The 19,964-nt window shown below is 40.8% G+C and overlaps 1 protein-coding gene across 7 annotated transcripts in view; it reads right to left on the bottom strand.

The window, feature by feature from the left end:
• The window catches only part of LOC140469547 (nuclear receptor subfamily 6 group A member 1), a 381,258-nt gene that overhangs the window by 97,642 nt on the left and 263,652 nt on the right, over positions 1 to 19,964 (bottom strand). For all 7 annotated transcript variants that reach the window (XM_072566159.1, XM_072566158.1, XM_072566157.1 and 4 more), the window contains one exon: positions 13,880 to 14,110. In XM_072566159.1, coding sequence (XP_072422260.1) covers positions 13,880 to 14,110 — 231 coding nt within the window. The remainder of the gene's footprint in view (positions 1 to 13,879; positions 14,111 to 19,964) is intronic.

The following is a 19,964-nucleotide window of genomic DNA, read 5'->3' on the forward strand; positions in this document are numbered from 1 at the left end:
CATGGAGAACCTTATCAAACGCCCTCATAAATGACATTCCCTCAATCAACTTTGTCACTTCCTCAAAGAATTCTATTAAGTTGATAAGACATGACCTTCCTTGCACAAAACCATGCTGCTTATCACTGATAAGCTCATTTTCTTCCAATTGTAAATAGATCCTATCCCTCAGTATCTTCTCCAGCAGCTTCCCGACCACTGATGTCAGGCTCACCAGTCGATAATTACCTTGCTACCCTTCTTAAACAAGGGGGCAACATTAGCAATTCTCCAGTCCTCCAGGACCTCACCCATGTTCAAGGATGCAAAGATATCTGTAAAGGCACCAGCTAGTTCCTTCCTTGCTTCCCTCAGTCACCCAACATAGATCCTATCTGGAGCTGGGCACTTGTATGGGTAACTAGATCTAGCCAAACACTTGCCAATGAATTTATTTGGCACTTGCAATGAAAACACTGCTTCCCTTGTGCTGAGCTTGCCTTCTTTTTCTTTATGCAGTTTGCAATGTTCCCTGTAGCTTTTGCATCCCATCCTTTGTCTGTCATCTTGCTGTTCTTTTGGTCTGAAATGTCTGTCATAATGCAAGGCACGGTCCTTAACATGCTCTGGCTGTTGATATGTAGCAGAGGTTATTACTGCCTGGAGAGCAAGCATCTCCTCTCTGTGGAGGTGCTTTCACGGCAAGATCTCTTATGACAAATGCAATCTGTCTTTAATTAGATTACCATTTAGTTGCACAAATTCACAGGATTATTTGAGCTGTACTAATGCACACACATTGATTAGTGAAAGTCTTTTCACCTTGGACCCCCATATTGAACATTCATTTAACACGGTTCCACATAAAAGGTGATTGCAGAAAGTAACAGCTTTTTGATATAAGGACTAACATACTAATAAGGATTGAAGATTAGCAGGGTGGTAGAAAGAGTGTATGCATGAAAGGGACTTTTGCAGATTGGCAGCATGTGTGATTAGTATCCTGCAGGAGTCTGTGCTGGACCTTCAACTTTTACAATTTACATCAATGACTGAAGGGATTAATATTATGGTGGCTAAATTTGCAGATGACAGGTATGAAAGTACATTTTGGAGGTTTTCACTGTTTATAAATAGATTAAGTTAGTTGGAAAGAAAAAAAATGGGTTGATGGAGTACAATATGGGAAAGTGTGAAGTTGTTCATTTTGAACAAAATGGCATAGAAAAGATTTAAAAGGGTGAGACTCTGACGGGAGATTACAGAGAGTTAGGCAGAAATTTAAAGAGGTCCTCGAGAGTAGTAATATCTGGATTAGTCCTGGTGCTACGAGCTAGTGAGGGCAGGAATAGGAGAATAGAGCAGATGAATGCATGGCTGAGGGGCTGGTGTATGGGAGAAGGATTCACATTTTTGGATCATTGGAATCTCTTTTGGGGTAGAAGTGACCTGTACAAGAAGGACGGATTGCACCTAAATTGGAAGGGGACTAATATACTGGCAGGGAAATTTGCTAGAACTGCTCAGGAGGATTTAAACTAGTGGGGGGCGGGGGGGGAACCCAGGGAGATAGAGAGGAAAGAGATCAATCTGAGACTGATAGAGTTGAGAACAGAAGCGAGTCAAAGTCAGGGCAGGCAGGGACAAGGTAGGACTAATAAATTAAACTGCATGTATTTCAATGCAAGGGGCCGAACAGGGAAGGCAGAGAACTCAGGGCACAGTTAGGAACATGGGAGTTGGATATCATAGCAATTACGGAAACATGGCTCAGGGATGGGCAGGACAGGCAGCTTAATGCTACAGGAAGGAGAGAAAGGGAGGCAAGAGAGGAAAGGGAGTGACAGTTTTCATAAGGGATAGCATTACAGCTGTGCTGAGGGAGGATATTCCTAGAAATAAATCCAGGCAAGTTATTAAGGTGGAACTGAGAAATAAGAAAGGGATGATCACCTTATTGGGATTGTATTATAGACCCGCTAATAGTCAGAGGGAAATTGAGAAACAAACTTGTAAGGAGATCTCATCTATAAGAATAATAGGGTGGTTATGGTAGGGGATTTTAACTTTCCAAACAAGGACTGGGATTCCCATAGTGTTAAGGGTTTAGATGGAGAGGAATTTGTTAAGTATGTACAAGAGTTTTCTGATTCAGTATGTGAATGTACCTACGAGAGAAGGTGCAAAACTTGACTTGCTCTTGGGAAATAAGGCAGGGCTGGTGACTGAGGTGTCAGTGAGGGAGCACTTTGGGGCCAGCGACCATGATTCTATTAGATTTAAAATAACGATGGAAAACGATAGACCAGATCTAAAAGTTGAAGTTCTAAATTGGAGAAAGGCCATTAGGGAAGAACTTTTAAAAGCTGATTGGGGACAGATGTTCGCAGGTAAAAGGGACAGCTGGAAAATGGGAAGACTTCAGAAATGAGATAACGGCAATCCAGAGAAAGTATATTCCTGCCAGAGTGAAAGGGAAGGCTGATAGGTATAGGGAATGCTGGAAGACTAAAGAAATTGAGGGTTTGGTTAAGAAAAAGAAGGAAGCATATGTCAGGTATAGACAGGATAGATCGAGTGAATCCTTAGAAGTGTATAAAGGGAAGAGGAGTATACTTTAGAGGGAAATCAGGAGGGCAAAAGGGAGACAAGAGATCGCTTTGGCAAATAGAATTAAGAATATAAAGAGTTTTTACAAATATATAAAAGGACAAAAGGGTAACTAGAGGGAGAATAGGGCCCCTCAAAGATCAGCAAGGCAGCCTTTGTGTGGAACCGCTGAAAATGGGGGAGATACTAAATGAATATTTTGCATCAGTATTTACTGAGGAAAAGGATATGGAAGATATAGACTGTAGGGAGATAGATGGTGACATCTTGCAAAATGTCCAGATTACAGAGGAGGAAGTGCTGGATGTCTTGAAATAGTTAAAAGGTGGATAAGTCTCCAGGATCTGATCAGGTGTACCCTAGAACTCTGTGGGTAGCTAGGGAAGTGATTGCTGGGCCTCTTGCTGAGATATTTGTATCATCGATAGTCACAGGTGAGGTGCCAGAAGACTGGAGGTTGGCTAACATGTTTAAGAAGGGCGGTAAGGACAAGCCATGGAACTATAGACCATGATTCGGAGATGCCAGTGTTGGACTGGGGTGTAAAAAGTTAAAAAATCACACAACATCAGGTTATAGTCCAACAGGTTTAATTGGAAGTACACCAACTTTCGGAGCGACGCTCCTTCATCAGGTGATTGTCACAATCACCTGAAGGAGCGTCGCTCCGAAAGCTAGTGTGCTTCCAATTAAACCTGTTGGACTATAACCTGGTGTTGTGTGATTTTTAACTATAGACCAGTGAGCCTGACCTTGGTAGTGGGCAAGTTGTTGGAGGGAATCCTGAGGGACAGGATGTACATGTATTTGGAAAGGCAAGGACTGATTAGGGATAGTCAACATGGCTTTGTGTGTGGAAAATCATGTCTCACAAACTTGATGAGTTTTTTGAAGTAGTAACAAAGAGGATTGATGAGGGCGGAGTGGTAGATGTGATTTATATGGACTTCAGTAAGGTGTTCGACAAGGTTCCCCATGGGAGACTGGTTAGCAAGGTTAGATCTCATGGAATACAGGGAGAACTAGCCATTTGGATACAGAACTAGCTCAAAAGGGAGAAGACAGAGGGTGGTGGTGGAGGGTTGTTTTTCAGACTGGAGGCCTGTGACCAGTGGAGTGACACAAGGATCGGTGCTGGGTCCTCGACTTTTTGTCATTTACATAAATGATTTGGATGCGAGCATAAGTACAGTTAGTAAGGTTGCAGAGGACACCAAAATTGGAGGTAGTGGACAGCGAAGAGAGTTACCACAGATTACAACAGGATCTTGACCAGACGGGCCAATGAGCCAAGAAGTGGCAATTCCGATAAATGAGACGTGTTGCATTTTGGGAAAGCAAATCTTAGCAGGACTTATACAGTTAATGGTAAGGTCCTAGAGAATGGTGCAGAACAAAGATACCTTCGAGTGCAGGTTCATAGCTTCTTGAAAGTGGATTGCAGGTAGACAGGATAGTGAAGGCAGCGTTTGGTATGCTTTCCTTTATTGGTCAGAGTATTGAGTTCAGGAGTTGGGAGGTCATGTTGTGGCTGTACAGGACATTAGTTAGGCCACTGTTGGAATATTGCATGCAATTCTGGTCTCCTTCCTATTGGAAAGATGTTGTGAAACTTGAAAGGGTTCAGAAAAGATTTACAAGGATGTTTCCAGGGTTGGAGGATTTGTGCTATAGGGAGAGGCTGAACAGGCTGGGGCTGTTTTCCCTGGAGCGTCGGAGGCTGAGGGGTGACCTTATAGAGGTTTACAAAATTATGAGGGGCATGGATAGGATAAGTAGGCAAAGTCTTTTCCCTGGGGTCTGGGAGTCCAGAACTAGAGGGCATAGGTTTAGGGTGAGAGGGGAAAGATATAAAAGAGACCTTAGGGGAAACTTTTTCCACACAGAGGGTGATATGGGTATGGAATGAGCTGCCAGAGGAAGTGGTGGAGGCTGGTACAATTGCAACATTTAAGAGGCATTTGGATGGGTATATGAATAGGAAGGGTTTGGAGGGACATGGGCTGGGTGCTGGCAGGTGGGACTAAATTGGGTTGGGACATCTGGTCAGCATGGACGGGTTGGACCGAAGGGTCTATTTTCATGCTGTACATCTCTATGGCTAGGACATAGGAATCCAGGGCTGCTTGGGTGCTTAGTTGACTCTAGTACCTTTCATGAGCTGGATAGCAAAATTATTAGCAATATTTTCTGACTATTTCTTTTTAATTTATTTCCTTTATCCAGTAGCTGGGCAGTATCCCAGCACTGCAATGTTTTACTTCCTTCCACAATATTGACACCTAAATTAGATAACAGATTGCCCCTTGATATGCACTTTGAGGAGAAGCAGCAACAGAGGATTACAATCAAGAACAACACCTAGGCAACAAGAAAGGCCAACCTACACACTATTCAGATGAAAAGCAGTATTATCTGCAGCAAAGACATGCATAGTTCTTGTGTACCAGAGCTGCACTAGGGCCATGCCTTCAACACTTCGTTAGAATCTTCCTAAAGCCTTTTTTGGTTGCAATGAAACTTTGCCCTGAGTGACAAGCAGTTAATTCTTCACTGCCTCAAGTTCAAAGATGACTAAGTATGGGATTGGGATATTGCATCTTTCTGTTATTTCCTGACAGACTTGTTTTCCTGCCTCCGCGTTTGTTACAGCAGATAGTAGCTTTTGGTATCTAAACAACCATCAAAAAAGCTGTGATATAGATGAAAATAGGAGTGATGTTTTCCTACTTATTTGGAAGTGGTCACAATCTTTTAAATCATTCTAATGCTCCTCAAAAACAACTGTTCTAATCCCCCAACCCTTTCCCTCCAAAGCAGCATTTAAACATACTGTTTTCTGGTTTTGGATTGGTTTTATTTTCCCATGGATTTTCCAGATATTCCATCAACTCATTTAACCTCTTGAAAAGCTGAATATCTATTAGAAAAGATTCAAATCCACAAAAAGGAGATAGAAACAATTTGACTCCATTTACTAAATAGATGTAATCATAGAACATGGACATAGATCGTTCATCCAACTAGTCCATGCTGAACATAATCCGAAATTAAACTAGGCTATCCTGGCTGCTACTGGCCCATATCCCTCTAAACCTCTCCTAATCATGTACTTATCCAAGGGTCTTTTAAACACTGTAACAATGCCTGCACCTCAATTTTGCATGATGCCCTTAAAAGGATAGTACTGTACACTTGAAACCCATAACTCCTCCTGCCTTAAAGGACAAGGGCAGTAGGTACATGGGAATCACCACAAACAATCGTGCAACTTCCTCTAAATGCCACTCACAATCCTGACTTGGAAAAGTACTGCCATTCCGTCAAAGTTCTGGAATGCCCTCCCTAATGGCATTGTGGGTCTACTTACAATACATGGACCGCAGCGGTTTGAGAAGGCAGCTCACCACCAGCCTCTCAAGAGCAACAAGGGACAGGCAATAAATGTTGACCCAGCCAGTGATGTCTATTTTCCATGAATCAACATTAAAATAAGGTGAATGTGCTTTCCTGTGCTTATCTATAAGAAGCCCCAATGTCAGATATAAAATTATTCAAATATTTGAAGTTAAATAGAAAATTCCAAACATTAGGTCCTCTGTTTAACATACATGGCCCACTTTGCAAGTGATTGCATGCTATTCTCTCTCAAAAAAGTCATCTTAAATCAAGATTATTTTCATTTATCATGGTGATAATCATGTGATATATAGCTGTTCTTTTAAAAATTGAACAAAAATGGGTACTTGACCTGCAAAATTTACTGAATAGAAGACAGAAGCAAAATTTTAACATACAACTTCATTTTTCACCACAAATGTTTAAGTCGAGAAGAGTTTAAAACGTTAAGCCCTTTCACTTGCAACACAATATACTATCCATTTTATGATATATTTTGAGATTATCAATTTTTTTTAGTCCGTAGCATTTTCCCAGAAACATCTTGCACAAAAATGTGCATTGAAATGGAGATCTAAAAATTTCAATTGATAAATGTGTTACTGTATTATTGATATATATAGTTTATATATTTGTGTTAACAAACTTGATATTTTTGCTGAATTTTCATAAAGCTTGACTGAATAAAACAAAGTCTCAGTATTCCCACATTTCTTTGAAACAAACAGAACCTTAAGCAACTTCAGCTCTAATTAATCAGAACTTCCCAACATGCTACCTGAAGAGGCACTAGGGAAGGAATCCATTACATGAGAATGCAATAGAAGGTAAATTAATAATTAGTTGGAAATGAAAAAATAATCCTTACAGGGTTATGAGAAAAAAAATCATGAAAGTCATCATTGCAAAGGTGAGAGCGAGCGAGTCTCTCGCTCGAGAGAGATAGAGAGTGTGAGAGAGAGAGAGAGAGAGAGAGAGAGAGAGAGAGAGAGAGAGAGATAGAGGGCAGGCAGGCAGAAGGGGGACGAGAGAGAGAGAGAGAGAGAGAGAGAGAGAGAGAGAGAGAGAGAGAGAGAGACACACACACACACACACACAGAGCGGCGCGCAGAGAGTGTACTGTGCACAAATATAAGGTGATTTGGTGATGGAATACCGGCCTCTGTGCAGTTACTTCAGGCGACAATGTCACTGCACTCAAGCTAGAGATCCAGACCAATGCTTTGGGGACATCAGTTCAGACCCAACATGACAGCTGGTTGAATTAATTAATTAATTGAATCTGGAAATGAAAGCTTGTCCAAAATGGCACCATGAAGCGATCGATTATTGTAAAAACCCAGGAAAGAAAATCTGTTCTTCTTGCCTCATCTGGTGATGCTTGTTACACAGCAATGTGGAGGAGTCTTACCTGATCCTTGAAATGACCTACTAAAGTTACTCAGTTCAAGGGTGGTTAGGGGTGGGCAACAAATGCTGGCTTTGCCAACAATTTCTGTACCCCAAAAGGATTATATAAAATGGGAGTTGACATTTGCAAAAGAGGTGCCCTTGGTGCTGTACAACTGGTGAATAGAGTAGGCACTTGGCCACCGGACAGAGTTGTTATGCCTGGCATTATGGTCAATGAACAGGGGGAAAGATTGCAAACCACAATGTCACTTGCCCAGAGTAACTGTCAGATTTTTGCCCCAGCGACAAAGTTGCACAACAACTTCAGCAGAAAAGCCAGAAAACTAAAAGGAGCAGACAGCACAGGATAGGCAAGGGTGGTAGGTAACGGAGGCCGCAGCCACATTGCAGAAGATAAACTTACTTGGAGATGACGAAGACCTAGCACACAAGAAACCAAGACACTCTGGGCATCTGCCCTTCCCTCAATAAACCTCGTAGCATTGTTTACTGTAGCATTGCCAATATTCATCAAAATCACTGTTGGCATGAACATCTTCACTTCCAGTTGCTTCCAAGAATCAGCTGCAGATATCAGTAGCAACTTAGAAGCAGCAAAACACCACTGCAATTTGCAGCACTTTAATATACACTTTTACCACAGCTGGCCAGTACATTAATTTCACAACAGTTACTGCCTCACAGAAACACATTATATTAGGGTTTGCCACTATCATCAGACTCCCCCAGGCGCAGCATACCAAGCTACCAATCGCTCAGAACCAAGAGGAAAAGCATCCATGCCCTTAAATGTTTGGCTGATCTGTGACTGAAACAAGAGAAATTCTGTGTGCACTCACTTTCACAGCAGCTGTCATGATAATCTTAAAGTAATCCAGGCTCAGCAAGACATCCATTGTGCCACTGGGCTTCTGCATATGCTGGGGATGTCCTCTACTAACCTTCTGCATAGGGCTGTGACACGGTGGTGGTCTGCTGCACTTACTATAACATGGTAACACCTCCAGAGGAATGTAGACTTCGAGGATTCTGAGAGTTTGGAAGGAGACACGACATCAAGGGAGGAATTAGAGACCGAAATGACAGAACATACAGATGACCCTTCTGCACAATAAAGGTGGCTGGGCATGGCTAGGAGCAGAAAGAACTTGTGAGGAAGTCATCACATCAGGGATCTCTTTATTCAGAAAGATTTCACCTGAGCCGTTCTGAACTATGTTGAGGGGCACAGCATGGAAGGGAGTTTGAGATGCCTGTGCTTATATTTGCATGGAAATTTAACCTAGACATTTAATCATGTGCCAAAGGAAGATGACCAGAGGCTTCCCCCTCACTGTGGTGGATCCAGTTCAATTTGTCACCACCTCTAACAGTAGCTATGAAAAGAGGCCCAGGTGTCTGGTATAAAAAAAAATGTTATTTATGCATTGCAACAGAGAAAAATATTAGACAGAGATACCATGAACACACAAGAGTGACCTGTTAAATGATCTACTTGAGCTGGTGGCTGGCGTCTGTTATTGTTCGAGATGATGACCACCCTTCTTTCTTACAGATTGGAACATTACATTGGAGGTTAGCATCAATGGCACAATGCCTAGTCTGTGCAGGCTGCAAGACCTTTGATCTCCGAATGACACATTTATTCCTTCTAGTGTTACACAAGGTTTTAGGTACAAACAGCTTAGATCGACCACCACCTCAATGACAGCTGGTGTGAATTAGAATTAGAATCCCTACAGTGTGGAAACAGGCCTTTCAGCCTAACAATTCCACATCAACCCTCCAAAGAGTAACCCACCCAGACCCATTCCCCTATTATTCTACATTTTACCGCTGACTAATGAGTCTAACCTACACTGACCTGAAAACGATGGGCAATTGAGCATGGCCAATTCACCTAACCTGCACATCTTTGGACTGTGGGAGGAAACCAGAGCACCCAGAGGAAACCCACACAGACATGGAGTGAATGTACAAACTCCACACAGTCACCTGAGGCTGGAATCGAACCTGGGTCGCTGGTGCTGTGAGGCAGCAGTGCTAACCACTGAGCCACCATGCCATGGGAAGTCCAAATCTGTTCTCCACTTCAAAAGACCCCACAGTCTTCCCCACCAATTAAGGATTCCTGAGCCCGGTAAAATTTGGGAATTTCAACAGTTCTTCACTGGAGGCAACTTGCTGATATGGAAACAAAACCAGCTCCTGATTTTTGCCTCTAATTTCTCTGAAGTTAACAATGTGGGATAGTTTGAATGCTGCTTAAATAGGAAAAGTGGCACAAGAAGACTTGCTAGAAGGAACTGATACCACAATAGTGCTTGATATAAAATCCACTCCAACAATACCTATAGCCAGCCAACCTGCACAATGGACATAATACTATTGGTAAGGTTAACAGTAGAATTTTGTTCCTTGCTTTCAGATTTCTTTTGCCAACACTTTTGTCCCAACAAACAATACTTGGGAATTGTAAAATACATAATAGAAATAGACTTTTTAAAAACAAATAGTTTCACAAACAAATGCTTTTGGTTTATTGGTAAAGATGTAGCATTGAGCAAGACCTAAGGACATGTGAGTTGAAAATATAATTTTGTTTCAAGAACTTTAGATTTTCCTGTGACAGAAAAAGACCATAAGACATAGGAGTGGAAGTAAGGCCATTCGGCCCATCGAGTCCACTCCGCCAATCAATCATGGCTGATGGACATTTCAACTCCACTTACCCGCATTCTCCCCGTAGCCCTTAATTCCTTGTGACATCAAGAATTTATCAATTTCTGCCTTGAAGACATTTAGCGTCCCGGCCTCCACTGCACTCTGTGGCAATGAATTCCACAGGCCCACCACTCCCTGGCTGAAGAAATGTCTCCGCATTTCTGTTCTGAATTGACCCCCTCTAATTCTACGGCGGTGTCCACGGGTCCTAATCTCCTCACCTAACGGAAACAATTTCCTAGCGTCCACCCTCTCCAAGCCATGTATTATCTTGTAAGTTTCTATTAGATCTCCCCTTAATCTTCTAAACTCCAATGAATACAATCCCAGGATCCTCAGCCGTTCCTCATATGTTAGACCTACCATTCCAGGGATCATCCGTGTGAATCTCCGCTTGACACGCTCCAGTGCCAGTATGTCCTTCCTGAGGTGTGGGGACCAAAACTGGACACAGTACTCCAAATGGGGCCTAACCAGAGCTTTATAAAGTCTCAGTAGCACAAGAGTGCTTTTATATTCCAACCCTCGAGATAATTGACAACATTGCATTCGCTTTCTTAATCATGGACTCAACCTGCATGTTTACCTTTAGAGAATCCTCAACTAGCACTCCCAGATCCCTCTGTACTTTGGCTTTACGAATTTTCTCATCGTTTAGAAAGTAGCCCATGCTTGTATTCTTTTTTCCAAGGTGCAAGACCTCGCATTTGCTCACATTGAATTCAATCAGCCATTTCCTGGACCACTCTCCCAACCTGTCTAGATCCTTCTGAAGCCTCCCCACTACCTGCCTGTCCACCTAACTTTGTATCATCGGCAAACTTCGCTAGAATGCCCCCAGTCCCGTCATCCAGATCATTAATATATAATGCGAATAGCTGTGGCCCCAACAATGAACCCTGCAGGACACCGCTGGTCACTGGCTGCCATTCCGAAAAAGAACCTTTTATCCCAACTCTCTGCCTTCTGTCAGACAGCCAATCCTCAATCCATCCCAGTAGCTCACCTCGAACACCATGGGCCCTCACCTTGCTCAGCAGCCTCCCGTGTGGCACCTTATCAAAGGCCTTTTGGAAGTCTAGGTAGATAATATCCACTGGGTTTCCCTGGTCTAACCTACTTGTCACCTCTTCAAAAGAACTCCAACAGGTTTGTCAGGCACGACCCCCCCTTACTAAATCCATGTTGACTTGTTCTAATCCGACCCTGCTCTTCCGAGAATTCCAAGCATTCTCTACCTGCTTCACACGCTATGAATGGTTTCTGGACAAAGTGCAGATCTTCTGTAATCAACCAAACCACAGCCTAGCAAGAATAAAAAACTTTGGAATTTTTGAGAAATATTGTAAATGGTGAACGGCAATGCAAAACAAATCAAATATATTGCAACCACTCTTACATTTATTTAAGAGCAAACTAAACACCATATCTCAAATGAGTATTTGAATTTCACCTCCATCTGGGGTCAGCCCTGACGAACTGAACTGGAGATGAATAGCTGAGCAGGACTGCACTGGCATGGCCCTTTCTCTATAGTACACATACCAGCTATTGTTGTACCAAATACTGAAATAAACTAAAGTTGCAAATGACTTGCTTGACGATCATTAGGCTTCCGGTGGTTTTCGAATCATAGAATCCTACAGTCTGGAAGCAGGCCATTTGGCCCATTGAGTTCATATCAACCCTCCAAAGAGCATCCCACCCAGATCTATTCCACTCCCTAGCCTGTCCCCATAACCCTGCATTTCCCATATTTAATCCACTTAACCTACACAACCCTGGACACAATGAGCAATTTAGCACGGCCAATCCACCTAACCCACACATCCCTGGTTACTGTGGGCAACTTAGCATGGTCAATCCTACTAACCTACACATCTTTGGACTGTAGGAGGAAACCAGAACACCTGGGGGAAACCCACACAGACAGGGAGAATGTGCAAACACCACACACACAGCCAGATGAAGGCGGAATCGAATTCCGGTCCATGGTGCTGTGAGGTAGCAGCACCAAGTACGAGTTAATCAGAGATATTAATACAGGTTATATTTTCCAATGGGGTGCCTGAGTCATAGTGCAGAGTTTAGACCAGCCTATTCTTCTCACAGCCTCTTGGAATAACCTCACCATGCTTTCTACTTTGGGAACCTATGCTGCAAGACATACAGAAATTGTAATTTCATTACCTATCCAGTAACTATTGTTAGGTGCCATCCTAATACCCCAATAAGGATCTGGGATTATTAAAATCAGAATCAAACTCTTTTCGCCCGCACATTTTACAAACCACTGGAATGATGAATTCATGTTCAGCACCAGCTGCACAAAAGGATTACTCCCAATAATTTTCAGGTGAAACTTGCGTTTGAATACTCTTAATACTGGCATCCAATAATGTGACAAAGAAAATCAAAATTCAGATTTATTAAAAGAAACAAAAGCTTTATATAATTTGCTGAAAATGTGTTGCTGGAAAAGCGCAGCAGGTCAGGCAGCATCCAAGGAACAGGAGAATTGACGTTTCGGACGAATCGATTCTCCTGTTCCTTGGATGCTGCCTGATCTGCTGCGCTTTTCCAGCAACATATTTTCAGCTCTGATCTCCAGCATCTGCAGTCCTCACTTTCTCCTCGAAGCTTTATATAATTTCCCAATCAGCTTTAATAATAGGAAACAGCAAAAAAAATTCAATGATAAAAATCAGTGTACTCCAGTAACCTTAGAAAAATGATCTCTGTGCATGTTTGTATGAAGCCTCTAAGCTGATTAAACAAATTTCTGTAACTCTAAACATGAATTGTATAATCAAACTTACCTTCATTTAATTTCATTGCATGAAACAAATAACTAAAAAAAACCCAATGCATATTACTCCAGCAATGGACACGAGAATTAATCAACCTACTTTGTGGCCTTTAGTTAGGAATCATGATGTTTCACCTTTTGAGCAGCTCTTTATCCCAGATCTTATAGAGTAATTGCACCATCTCAAATTACTTCCAAATTCAAACCTCAACTTGTACAGGTTTCACATTGTCCTAAGCATGTCAAATGTTTCTGCAATGACAAAATATTGAAATGAACTAAAGTTTAATCGTGTTCTATCGCAGTCATCTGAATGGAAATGCTACCTAGGATTACCAGACATTCTGGTTCAAAAAGAGGGGAGAAGAAAAGGATCACTTGGGGATTCACGTTCACTTTTAGCCAATCCTTATGTGCTGAGATGTCATCGCAATGACCAATGCCTTGGTTCACTTGATTTGTGTCTTATCAGCCCTTTGCAACACATACATGTTGTTCTTCAGGGTTATTAACTATACTTTGTCTGCATCATTTTTAAAACTAAATATCTTCATTGCACAAATGTCTCATACTTGCATCCATTTTTCATGAAAGATGGAATACCATTGAATTGTCACAGAGAAGACGGCTTCAATCACATCACTGTTTTTATATATCAAACGACAATATTCTAATGTCCTTTACACTAACATTCGCAACAAGTCAATTTTTAAAACTTAACCACTAAAATCTTTCCATTATTAAAAATATATTCAATTGATTTGTGCTGCAAATTTCAACAATAACCTTTAGGGAAAGAAAAATCAGATAAGTGTCAACAATGAGACTATCCTATAACCAAACTCTATCTTCAGATCAATTTTATAAAAATAGGATGATTACAGACAAACCTTTTTAATCATGCATAAAGTTAAGGATATCAAATATGTTGAAAAATAAATGTACCTTTACGGTTCATGCCCATTTGGAGACACTTAAGGAGCCGGCAATACTGACATCTGTTTCTTTGCTTGCGTGACATGACACAATTCTTGTCTCGACTGCATCTGTAAACCCGCTTGTTGCAAATACTACGTTTGAAAAATCCTTTGCATCCCTCACATGAAATAATACCATAGTGCAGACCCGTAGCTCTGTCTCCACAGATAAGGCAGGTTCGCTGATCAGTGCGATCATCTAGGAGGAAGACAAACAAAATAAATTTGGAGAAGAAAGAGGTAAGATGTTCAAAAGTTCCCTTTACCCAATTTTAGAAATAAATATTTCACACAGGATGGGGGAAGGGGCAAAGAGATTTGGCAAAGTGAATACAAAGTTGTATGCAAAGTTGCACAAAATTCAGGTCAATCAGGCCACAAAGACAGAATACCCTGCGAAGTGGTCATCCACTCTGCGCTTTGTTTCCTCAATGTAGAGGACACCACACTGAGCAGCAAATACAGTAGATTAGATTGAATCTAGTGCAGGTAAAGCACAACCTCACCTGGAAGGTGTGTTTGGGATCTCAGAAGGTGAGGAGGTTAGTAGTAAGTGGGCAAGTGTTACACCTTATGGGATTGCACAGAAAAGTGCTATCGGTGTTTGGGGAGGAATTAGGAATGGAGGAGTGGACAAAGGTGTTCTGGAGGGAAAGGTCCTGGTGAATGCTGACAAGGGATGGGAGGGAACTGTATCTGGAGACGACATCCTGCTGAAGGTGGTGGAAACGGTGGTTAAGTGATCCTTTGGATATGGATTCTGATCAAGTGGTAAGTGGGAACTTGGGCACCCTACCAGTTTTGTGGTAGACAAGAGAAAAAGGTGAGGATAGAAGTGCAGGAAATGGGTCAGTCAAGCCAAGGGCCGCCGACAGCCACCATGGAGAATCCTCAGTCGTAGAAAATGGTGAACATTGCAGAGACCTTGTAGAAGCTGTCATCATTAGAACTGTTGTGACAGATGGAGAAACTGGGAGAATGGGATTAAGTCTTTACAGGGAGTGGGGTTTAAGGATGTATAGTCCACGTAACTGCATGAGTCAGTGGGTTTGTAGTGGGTTGTTAGCGGCCAGCCTATCCCCAAAATGGAAACAGAGATGCTGAGGAAGGAGTTAGAGACAGAGCAGATGTAAAAAAAAGTGACAGCAAGGTGAAATTGGATGCAAACATGATACATTTTTCCAGTTCTGAAGGAGAGGGGAAAGCAGCATTGATGATGCCAAGAGGATGGATCTTTTTTTCCTCTTGAAAAGAGAAGACAAATGGATGGTTTCACAGAAGTCTTAAAATTCAGAGGCTTTGATGGTGTTGTTACAGGTGTATTTAACTTTTGGAGAAGGGCAAAAATTATTAATAATAATAAAATAAAACACATTAGCAATTCACATGAAACCTCTTTAGTTGGAACAGGTTATAATGATAGTTCATGTCTCTAGGTTAACCTTATTAAAAATTAACTATTTCATCAGTCACACTCACTCTGCAAGGCAAATCTGAACCAAAAGCCCTATTCCCATTCACTTTTTACGGTTATACATCTTCTTCCACTTCAAAATATTTATCTACCTTTTCTTTTCAAAATATTAAAATAGGGTTCAACATTCAGCTTTCGTCTCAGTCATCTTGGAACCAGGTCTCTATGCTCACTGTTATAGTCATTTATTCTACTTTTGCTAAAAGTTCATCTCCTTTGTTCCATGTGCAGCTTTCTTTCCGAAGAAGCACTTTAGTTTGGTCTTGTCACCATTTTGCTTCTGATGATCCAGGCCTAGGCTGTGCAATTTTAAAATTAAACATGGGCCATTAAGGTAAGATGCTGAAAATGCTCTTTTACAAAGGACAGTAGAAATCTGAAACTGTTCCCAAAATGATGTTGAAGTAGATTAATTTTAAAAAATTAAAATGGAAATGGATTTTATTTTTGTAGACCAGAATTTAAATTATGCAACCAAACCAAGTGGACAGTTAAGAGACAAATAACCATTACTCAAGTGATGGTAGAACTGGCTTGACAGGTTTTGTAGCGCACCCTGTTCCTAAAGAATGAGTATAATGATAATTTTTATAAAACATATTGACAGTGGTGCACGTGACCAAATTGCTAGCCCTTGTAAGTGTGAAGCAGCGTTGATCAGGTATGAGAGTACTATCTGGTGGATATCTTTGTTTCCTCCAATAAAGCATCTTTCCCACGATAAATGCAAGCATAAGAGTGTCCACAAAGAATTCTATAATGGCTCCTGAAAAGTGTTCACAAAGTTAGGATGTAGGAGTGCTGAAAATCTGAGAAATCACGGTCTGAAGTAGAAACCAGCAAGGCTAGGCCTATGCAGGCAGGATGAGAAAGATACATTGCAAAACATTAATCATAATTGTCAGAGTAATTACTTAAACTTTCCATACTTAACAAATATTAGTTAGAATTCATAGGTAAAAGGGAGGACTGCAGATGCTGGAGATTAGGGTCAAGGTATCGAGTGGTGCTGGAGAAGCACAGATCAGGCATCAGGCAGCATCTGAAGAGCAGGACAATCGATGTTTTGAGCAAAAGCCCTTCATCAGGAATCACAGCTGAGTTAGAATTCATAGCTGAGTTCACATTGTAAAGAATATTTCAATTTTCCATGATATGGCAACTTTTAAACAAACACACCGACCTGTTGTATCCCTCATCATCATCTTATCTATTGCATAAAGGGAATGTTTAGATGTGCAAAATGAGTTCTCTCCCTTCACCTTATGGATTTATTATGTATTCGATCACTAAATTCTCCTGAAGAGCCTTAATGCTGGTCTGAATAGCATTCCTGAAACTACTTTAAAGAACGAGCTAGTCATCTCTCTTTGAGAGTGGGGACTTGAATAGAGACAGATTGGGGTTTAATTAACAGACATTAGATATATTAGATGCTGGAAATCGGAAACAGAAACAGAAATTGCTGGAGAGATCTACCATGTCTGGCAACATCTGCAAAGAGAAATCAGACCCAAAGTTTCATCAGAACCTGGCTCAAATGACGGGGTCACTAGACCCAAAATGCTGACTTTGCTTTCTCTTCATAGATGTTGCCAAACCTGCTGAGTTTCTCCAACAATTCCTTGTTGTTTAACTTTGTTCTGCTAAAGCTACTGGACTATTAATAAATTCTTATTTCTTTTGTTTAAACTATAAACTAGTATTGATTATTCATGAAGTCTGGTTAGGAACTGTTGGGATAATGGCAGGTCACAGAGTATTTTAATTTTATGTGTTGCAAATAGAAAGAGGGGATGATTTGATTTGGCTATTGTTGTGTCATAACACTATTTCTACTATTAAAAAATGATAGCCTGAGGGCCCATTTATTTTTCATCAGTTTCTGTAAACTGTGCTCTGTGTCTCCTCCAAAGAAAAGTATCTCAAATAAGAGATATCGGTGAACTGCAAGCCCTGACAAACAAAAGGATCATTTCAATGAATCCTGTGGCAATTGAGGCAATTGATCTGCCTTCAGATTTTCCCCTTGCTTCTCTTCCCCACCCCCACCATCACTCCACATCTTCACCCCATCTGACCCACCCTCTTCCAAACATTTTTCTTTTATGTGCGTGGGGGAGTGTTATCCGGTGTTAAAGATTACGCTAGCAAAGTTATATATCAATAATTCACAGTTCTTTATCTGCAGCTAGAATCTATTTATTTGTAATAAAGAGTCAAGTTTGGTAAATACAGAAACCTAGCTGTGCTTTCTATTGACTTGGGTTTAAATAGATAGGTAAATTGGGGGACTTTGCAATCTTTGATAAAATCTTTAACATTTGTGATACCCCCAGAAGTTGCAGTGCTCAATTTCCAGTGCTACCCCATTTAGGCAGGACAAAAAGTCCACATAGTTCATTTACCATCATGATCAATGATTGGATTCTACTTTTTTTTAAAAATGCAACGTAAGTCAAACTGCTTGTTTTATTCTCTGTAGTTTTTACTTTCCCCATTTTGGTTTCTCTTCCTTTGTTAGTTCCCTCCTCCATGACCTGACCCCAGCTTGACAGAAACCCAAGACTATACCAAATGTTGCAAAGAGTTGACAGAAAACTCACTAGCAATTTACTCATGACCAGTCCCTTCTGCTATTTTTACAAAGTATATTATCCATCTTGTTACTGGTAGAGACAGCAATTCAAAAATGTTGTTATCAGGGATATAACAGAACATGGAGGAGTTGAGGTTACAAATCAGACTGGCCAGGATCTAATTAAATGGAAAAACATATTCAAGGGGTTAAATGATCTACTGCTGTTCCTTGTTCCTATATACACTTAGGAAAATTAAAACCATTGGTCATATTTGACTATTACATAATAATATCAGCTATTAAATGGTCACAGTTTTACATACTTCATTTGATTTAAAGTTCTTTTCTATAATTTTGTAAGTAATAGAACTATTATAAACAAGTTAAGCTTTTAATTTTTTACAGGATAAATTAAAACTACAGAGGAAAGATTTACATTTATATAGTACCTACTGCCTTCAAGACTTTCCATAGAATTCTTCAGCCAACGTAAATGCTTAAACATGTACTTTACAGTTGCAATGCAGCCAATATGTATATAGCTAGCGTACAAATTAAAATATTCCCTTTGATTAGCCTTGCAGGCTAATTTCACACATCTGTACATTCCAGTTACTCGCTTTTATCACTATTTCCAATTTCCAGACTAAAAATATGGAACAGCAAATAAAAATCTGAATTCCATTCCATCATCATGACTACAAATTGGGAGTCTCTTTACAGAAACAAACAATCATATTACAAAATAAAATCTACAATTATAAAAGCATTTTTTTTCAATGTCATAACTGCACTTTTTAAATATTCACAAATGCAGATTATTGCTTTACTATCATTTATTCTCCTTTAAACGAAGAAATAGTGGTGAACAAACAATAACTTGGGAGGCTTAGGAAATTTGGCATGCCCATAAAAGGACCTTCAGCAGCTTTTACAGATGCACCATTGAAAGCATTCTATCTGGGTGCACAAAGGCTTAGTACGGCAAATGCTCTACCCAGGACCATAAGAAATTTGTGTGCATAGCCCAGACCATCATGCAAGCCAACCTCCCATCCATGGACTCCATTTATACTTCTCATTGCTGCGGAAAGGCTGCCAACATCAAAGACCCTTCCCACTCCAGTAATACTCTCTTCAAACTTCACAACATACAACTGACTCAAGAACAGCTTCTTCCCTGCTGTTATTAGACTGCTAAATGGACCTCTAATTTCAAATCAAATGTTGACCTTACTTTTGTGCATCTTCTGCGCAGTTGTAACCTGTTTGCCTCACTCTAAGCATCCTATGACCTGTATATCCTTGTTTATGATGATCTGCCTGTAATGTTTGCAAAACAAAAAATCTTTCCACTGTACTTAGGTATGTGACAATAAAACCATCGACTTGTATTTACAGCACACTTAATATACTTCAACACACTTTAAAAAACTTACATTATCAAACAAAACCTGACATCCAGCCCGAAAAGGAGATATGAAGACAAATAACCAGTTTAGTGAACGAGGTGTTTTAAGGATAGTCTTAAATGAGGAGAGGGATGTGCATAGAGGAGTTCCGGAGCAAACTTCAGTGCTTGGGGCCTAGACACTTGGAGCATGACAGCAAAAGGTGTGGTGAAAGAAATTGGGGATGCATGAGAGGCCACAATTAGGGAAACTATGCAGAAATACAGACAAGTGAGGCCCAGATTTAAAATGCAGGGGGCTGGAGTGTGAAGTCACAACCAAAATCTCTAATCTCTGGAAAAGTCATCGTTGGAAAGCTGCCCCTCTAAGTCGAATGGACAAGTTCTTTAAGACTCTACACAACGCTGTCGCAAGTAGGAAAACATGAGCAAGTGAGCCAGAGTTTTATGCCAAGATTTTTGTGACGGTAGGTGAGGAACCATGCCCCACATTCCGTCTGCCAAGTCTAGGAAGACGTCTGCTTTAGAAGGCTTAGTTGTAGACTACAGAAAGTCACTATAGGAGGAGGAGGAGGAGGAGGAGGAGG

The sequence above is a fragment of the Chiloscyllium punctatum genome, chromosome 49, assembly GCF_047496795.1.
Source record: "Chiloscyllium punctatum isolate Juve2018m chromosome 49, sChiPun1.3, whole genome shotgun sequence".
In the NCBI taxonomy this organism is placed as follows: domain Eukaryota; kingdom Metazoa; phylum Chordata; class Chondrichthyes; order Orectolobiformes; family Hemiscylliidae; genus Chiloscyllium; species Chiloscyllium punctatum.